Source organism: Dryobates pubescens, chromosome 3 (genome assembly GCF_014839835.1).
Source record: "Dryobates pubescens isolate bDryPub1 chromosome 3, bDryPub1.pri, whole genome shotgun sequence".
Taxonomy (NCBI): Eukaryota; Metazoa; Chordata; class Aves; order Piciformes; family Picidae; genus Dryobates; species Dryobates pubescens.
The window spans coordinates 33729738-33736820 of NC_071614.1; the positions used below are offsets into that span (position 1 = coordinate 33729738).

The following is a 7083-nucleotide window of genomic DNA, read 5'->3' on the forward strand; positions in this document are numbered from 1 at the left end:
AAACTTGAGAGTCAAATGCCATTTGTATGGTATGGCTGACTAGGCTAAAACACAAGTTAATAACATTGCAAATTGTATGCACCAAATTCTAGACCTCTGTGTGTAAGCTGATGGATGAGCCTGAACATGTGCTTGAATCCTGGAGTGAAACAGCATTATGATGATTTTAGGCTTAGGTATTACAAGGAGAAGATAAACATGATTGTGAGGTGTTGCTGTGGTTGTTTGGCAGGTGAACACATTGGAGTGTCACTAGAGTGATCTCAGAGCTTGGTTCTACTGTGGTGCTCTGCAGCTGTGCACACCAGACTGAACATCCTCCAGTTCTGCACTGGTGCAGCTCTGACAGTCCTGACTTCAGTGATGTGACACTGACCATTTTGAACCCTTGCAGCAAACAGTTTAACTTTAACAGAGAGATCCTTCCACCTTGACCTTGTGTTTCCCATACACAGCCATAAAGCTGGAAGACAAAACTGATGGATCACTCAGCCCAGCTTTGTTTCCCAAGGCTGCAGATGTTTGAACGACAATTGTTTTAGCTCAGCAATGACAGTCTGAGGGGATTTGCATTGCGAAGTTGACAAGCCAAAGAGCAGAGTGGTGTGAGGAGGGGGTGGGTGGAGAGCTGCTCTGCCAGCCAGGCAGGCGGGATCACTCTGGCAGTGGCTCTGCCTGGCTTTCACTCTGTCTCCCCAGGGAGAGAGCTTTTCTCTCACTCCAGGCTTCTCTCCTGCCACATGAGAGGGAGGGAGAGAGGAGGAAGCAGAAGGGTCCTTTCACACTGACATCACCCAGCTGCCTGGCTCACATCTGCAGCAGCAGACCATGGGAAAGGGTCTCTTTGCTCCTATGGTCACTTCACCTTTGATTTAAACTTTCACCCATTTCCACAAGGGACAATGGAGGAGCAATATATTTCCAAACTCCACCCATTAGTGGACTATGGAGCTGGGGTCTTTCTTCTGATCATAGGTGAGTTCTGCCTTCATAGCCTGCTTGTTTGCTTCAAGCCTAGGAGCAGACACAGGAGGGATACCCTGTCTGCGCTGTAATCAGCACCAGCAGCTCCAGAGGAAGCTGGAGGGAAATGATAGAAAACCTGTTTCTACGCAGGTTCCTGGTACTTGTCTTCAAATCAGTTGGCTGCAGAATTAATCTCTGCTCTCAGATTTGCAATCTTTCATTTTGATGCTTAAGACTTATGGGCAGAAGTTTGCCTCTGCAGCATCATCAGTATTCAAAATAAGTTGTCTACTCCTTATCCTGGCATCTCAGCTCTGTGAACTGAGAGACAAGGCAGCCCATGTTATGAGACTTAGCAGAAGAGAGCAACGTTGATCTGCTCATTATGTGTGAGGACCACCTGCGCCTTGCTAGGATAAATCAGCATAAAATAGCAGAGGGTTTACAAATAGCAGTTCTGGGTTTTGTAATGGCCTGGTTTGCCCTGCTGAAGGCAGATTCACAATGAAATACAACTGGGGATATGCACCTGTCTGCTCCAGTATGGCTTTATCAGAGTGGTTTCTTCCTTGTCTGTTTGTTGCATGTAGCCAGGTGATTTGTTTCCTGTTGGTGCAGATTTGGAAAGGAGCTGAATCAGTTCAGCTGCGCAGTCCAACTGCGTTTTGCTAAGATGCAAGTACCTTCCTTCCTCCAGCTCATTTGAAAACCTGGGGTGAGATGCATTTAAGAAAAGCAAGCATATATTTTTTTGTGCTTTAATAGACAGCAACACTGGGCTTTAGCATTTTGTATCTCTGTTCACATACATGTTTCCCTGCACTGTACTGTGCTGTCCCTTCGGTTGTGCTGACACCAGAGTGTACAACTCAGGGTGAGAGAAGTCACTGTCTGCAGAACAATGAATAGTAATTCTTTTAATGCAAGTCATGATGCCAGCAGTTTTGGTGCACAAAAGTAAATACATGGATGCAGGTCACTATTCCCATGCCATCCAGCAGTCTCACAGGTAGTAGGGTGGAAGGGAATAGCACATGTCACAGTAAAAGAAGGGGTGGGTCTGGATGTCCACCTTGATGGAAAGACCAAGAACGACTTTCAGCCTCTTGTTTGGTGGTTAGAGCTCTCACAGAAGAAAGTTAAGTGGGTTCTTTTCCTGCCTGAAGATATCAGCTGTCATTTGGCAATTTTGGCCCTGTTGTCATGTTATGACAACAGGTGTGTGGGCTATTCACATGAGAAAAAGGCCATAGGAGAATAGCTATGATATAGTGCATGGAAAGGGAGGTGTGATGTAGAAGTGAAGAGCTATAGAGTGGTCATATGGCAGTGATCTCTGTGCTGCCATGTAATTTGTCCCCATCATAAGAAGGGGACAGAGTTGTTGGAGCAAGTCCAGAGGAGGGCCACAAAGATGATCCAAGGGCTGGAACACCTCTGCTATGAGCATAAGCTGAGGGAGCTGGTGTTCTTCAGCCTAGAGAATGGAAGACTCCAGGGGAACCTTAAAGCTGCCTTCCCATACCTGAAGGGATCCTACAGGAAGGCTGTAGAGGGACTTTTTGTAAGGGTGTCTAACAATAGGACAAGGGGGGATGGTTTGAAGCTGAGAGAGAGTAGGTTTAGAATGGATCTTAGGAAGAAGTTCTTCAGTTTGAGGGTGGTGGGACTCTGGAACAGGTTGTCCAGGAAAGTTGTGGGTGCCTTCTCCCTGGGGGTGTTCAAGGCCAAGTTGGATGAGGCCTTGAGCAGCTGAGCCTAGTTGAGAGGTCTCCCTGCCCATGGTGGGAAGGTCCCTTCAACCTGAGCCATTCTATTAAGGCAAGAAATGGCCTGCTATTCATAGGATGAAATTTCCTCTGGTTGGTAAGGCTGGCTAGCACTACAGGAGGCTGTGAATGGGAAATCAAAGTGAAATTTGCTCTAGCAAGTCTATACTGGACACACAGCCTGACTGGGAAATCCCTGTCAGGCAGAGAGGCAAGAATTGAAACCCAAGAAATGGATGAAACAAAACAGTGGATGCTGAACTGTGGAGCAGCTCTCAGAAATGCCATCCAGGTGGGAGTTCCTATTTGCTAAGAGAACTGGTTTCCTTGCCATAAGCTAAAGAGCAAGGTAGTAGGGCAGAGCAGATGCCCACTGGTGTGTTTCTAAAGCATCAGCACAGTGTTTGCTTTGGAGGTTCTGAATTCTGGCTATTCTCCCACTCTGTCCTGCCTTCTAGAGGTTAGTCCCAGGCTAACAACTGGCATTTTCCATATCCTCTGCACAGACAATGGTTTTCACCAGTGTGCTTACTATGTGATGTTACTGTTTGTGCTGACTCTTCTCTTCCAGCCATCTTGACAATCCTTGGAAATTCAGCCGTCCTTGCTGCAGCTGTGAGACGCTCTTCCCTCCTGAAGTCACCAGAGCTGCTTACAGTCAACTTAGCAGTAGCAGATATTGGAATGGCAATCAGCATGTATCCTCTGGCCATTGCATCTGCCTGGAACCATGCATGGCTGGGAGGAGATGCATCTTGCATATATTATGCCCTGTTGGGTTTCCTTTTTGGTGTCTGCAGCATGATGACCCTGTGTGCCATGGCCGTGATTCGATTCCTTGTTACCAATTCATCCAAATCTAACAGTAAGCAAATATGTTTCTGGTAACCTTGTAGTGGTGCACTTGGCCTATGATGTTCAGAGAAGTATTTTCTGGAACATGGCAGAGCATCTGTTCAGTGTCTGTAGGAATAAGCCTTAACTCTTAGTCCAATATCAACTCCTAATGTTCCCAGAAGGATCTGATTAAATTATTTGCTAAACAATGAAGTCTCTCACTTCTAGGTAATGAAACTACATGAGAGGGGGGAGCCCAAATGGACCAGACTGTTTGTCCTTCCTATTTCTGTGCAAGCAGACACACTGGAATTTGGGAGGAAGGATTATTCTGCTGGCATTCCTGGGTTGAGAACATGGTACATTTTGGGTCAGCTTGATCTTCTGTAGCTCCCTGACCTGCTATAGATCAGCACTGGGGGTTGCACTCAGGTCTCACCCAATCCACAGACATTTCTCAAGAATACAAAACGTTAGGGAACTGTAGCAGCAGCCTGGTAGTATTTGTAGCCACCATTCTTCTGTTTGAGGAGTTCTGGCAGAAACTTCCCGTAACATATACTTGCTCTTCTTCTTTCTTGCAGGTAACAAAATCACCAAGAACACTGTTTGCATCTTGATTACTTTCATCTGGCTCTACTCCTTGTTCTGGGCCATTCTGCCCTTGGTAGGCTGGGGCTACTACGGCCCTGAGCCATTTGGCATCTCTTGTACCATAGCCTGGAGCAAGTTTCACAACTCCTCCAATGGCTTTTCATTCATCCTGAGCATGTTCCTCCTGTGCACAGTTCTGCCTGCACTGACCATTGTTGCCTGTTACTTGGGAATTGCCTGGAAGGTTCATAAAGCATACCAAGAGATACAGAATATTGACAGGATCCCTCATGCAGCTAAACTGGAGAAGAAGCTGACATTGGTGAGTTATCCCAATGATGAGAACAGTAATCAGGAGCTTGCAGAGAACCAGTTGTGCTCATGCACAGCTCACGATGACCTTGCATTGCTTTTGTCTAGTACTGCCCAAAATTGGAGATTGGTTTGAGTCTCACCCATACTCTGCATTCCTCAGAAAAGTAGGGGGTTCCTGAAAATCTTGTCATTTTGGGAGCTTGGACAGAATAATATATCATAGGTGCAGTGCAGCTTGCTTAATCTTTAGGAAATTGCATCAAAGGTTTTCATTGGCATACAGCTTGGCTGGAACAGCTGTTAAATCCTTTCCTTTACCTGGGGCAGAGGTGGTCTTCTGTCATCCTAGGTGGTTTCTAGTTGACTGAATGCGTTCCGGTTGAGAGCTGTGGTGGGTTGAAGTTTCCCCCCCCAACATTAAACCCTAAAAACCACCACAAGAGCTACATAGAAATTCCCTATGGAAAGAGGATTTTTTTAATGCAACACTTTTCAAATAAGCACTTTGGTTGCTCATTTCATGTGGAAAGGCAGAACTGACCCAAGCTTTCCAGAGGCCAGTATACAGACAGGTGATACCATCTGGTTGGGCTGTGTGTTCCATGACATACTGCAGCCAGCAAGGGAAGGAGATGAAAACAACAACTGCAGATCTGGTAGGTGGGAATACAAACATATATGCACTGTTCAGTGTTTCCTGTGCTCACGTCACAACACAGCAAGTATGTAGTTTCAGTTATGCCAGCTGTTTCAGGTGTGGTTTCATCCACAAACCATATGCCTCGGTATCAGATCCTGTAAGTGCAAACTCAGAACTGAAGCCCTGTTTCCCTTTCAGATGGCTGTGCTCATCTCAGTCGGCTTCCTGAGCTCGTGGATGCCATACGCAGCAGCCAGCTTCTGGTCTATATTTAACTCCAGCAACTCCTTGCAGCCCATTGTTACGCTGCTGCCCTGTCTGTTTGCCAAATCTTCCACAGCCTATAACCCTTTTATTTACTACATCTTCAGCAAAACTTTCCGTCATGAAATTAAACAGCTGCAGTGTTGCTGTGGCTGGCGAGTTCCCTTCTTCAGCACCGACAGCTCCGGTGAAAACCCCCTGTCAATGATGTGGAGTGGCAGGGACAACGTGCGCCTCTCTTCTGCTGCTAAGGTGGAGAACCAGGGAGCTGCAATGAGCTGAAATGCAGCGATGGGTTCACAACATAGGTCAAATCTGGGGCTCACTCCTGGGTGCATATGTGTAGGGATGCAGCATGTGGGGTCCTTACTGCATATCCTGTGTTGAATACAGAGGTTTAAGCATCTATTTTTAAGTAACTCTCAATTATTGTCTTTAAGCTACACAAAAACAACAAAGCAGCTTTTTTTTCCCCCCCAAGACTTCCCACTTTAGAGGAAATAGGTTTATGTACCACAAACATAAAAACCATGTAAACTAAACTTACTTCCAGGAAAATTACTATAATTAAAAGAGGATTTATTGTTTTGTGGCTTTGTTTTTGTTTGGTTTGGTTGGTTTTGTTTTTTCCCCACATATACTTTGGACTTCTTAATATTATCTCTCAGCAAACTCTTGGCTGCATCAGTATAACAGCTGTCAGAGAAAACCATTGGTTGAACACAAAGGGTTACCAAGTAAGCAGAGCTGACAGTGCAGCTGTCTAGCAATGCAGACAGAAAACCATACAGGTAGCATGAAATAATCACTGCCATGAAAAGATGGTCAATTAGCTGCTATCAGAATGTCTTACAGAGATCTACAGTTCCTTCTCCAGCTACGGTACAGTTCCAACTCCTCAGAACACAAGCTCAAGAAAGGGAGTCAAGCAGCCTTAGTCTGAAGAGGTTAGGTGGGAATGTGGCAGCTAGCAAAGGGTGCCTTCTGCACATCACAGCACAATGAGAAGTGAAGGAATCACTTGACAAAAAGGACCTGTGCACTTCTGCTGTTGGTTGCTGAGATGTAACAGCTCTGCTATCTTGACAGCTGTTTCCTGGAGGAGTGCTCTGTACAGCATGCCAAAGGACATCCCCAAGATAACCTGCCCAGCAGTAAGTCATCCTGCAGTCCTAGCTCTCATAACTTCAGTGGGAGCTCCTGAGATACTGAGCTACTCACTGGCTGAAGCACTGGCACACCTGCAACTGAGAAGAGAGTTTGCTCGTTCAGCTTAAAGCATAGGAGAACCACAACATCATTCTGCTAGCCAGTTTTAACAAAGATTATGAGATGGAAATGAGGAGCTCCTACAGTTTAAAGCTCTCTCTCTGTGACTTACTGTTTGTGATTGTAAAGGACATGGAAGAATCTGTTTAGAGTTTGAAATGTACAAAATATGGCTTGATAGCTGCAGCAGTTTGTGCTTCCACTGCTTGCTCAGCTGACCACATCTATCTTCGCATTAGGTTCGGTGATGACAGTTAAATAACAGGCAGAGTTGGCACAGATTTTAACCAACAATCTGAAACAATAATCAATGGACTTCCAGCTCTTCAAAACTGCCACCACAATCAAACCCACAAAATAAGTTTCATTTTACAAACTACCACTAAGGCCAAGAACAGGACTAAAAGATGGGCTTGAACACTTCTGTGG

At 45.6% G+C, this 7083-nt stretch overlaps 1 protein-coding gene across 1 annotated transcript; it reads left to right on the forward strand.

Annotated features, from left to right (window-relative positions):
* Positions 1 to 902: 902 nt before the first annotated feature.
* Positions 903 to 5672, forward strand: LOC104304539 (opsin-5). Its single transcript, XM_009905294.2, has 4 exons — positions 903 to 975; positions 3307 to 3600; positions 4157 to 4488; positions 5320 to 5672. The coding sequence occupies exons 1-4, from the start codon at positions 903 to 905 to the stop codon at positions 5665 to 5667; spliced, it is 1047 nt and encodes a 348-aa protein (XP_009903596.2). The 3' UTR covers positions 5668 to 5672.
* The last annotated feature ends 1411 nt before the right edge of the window (positions 5673 to 7083 follow it).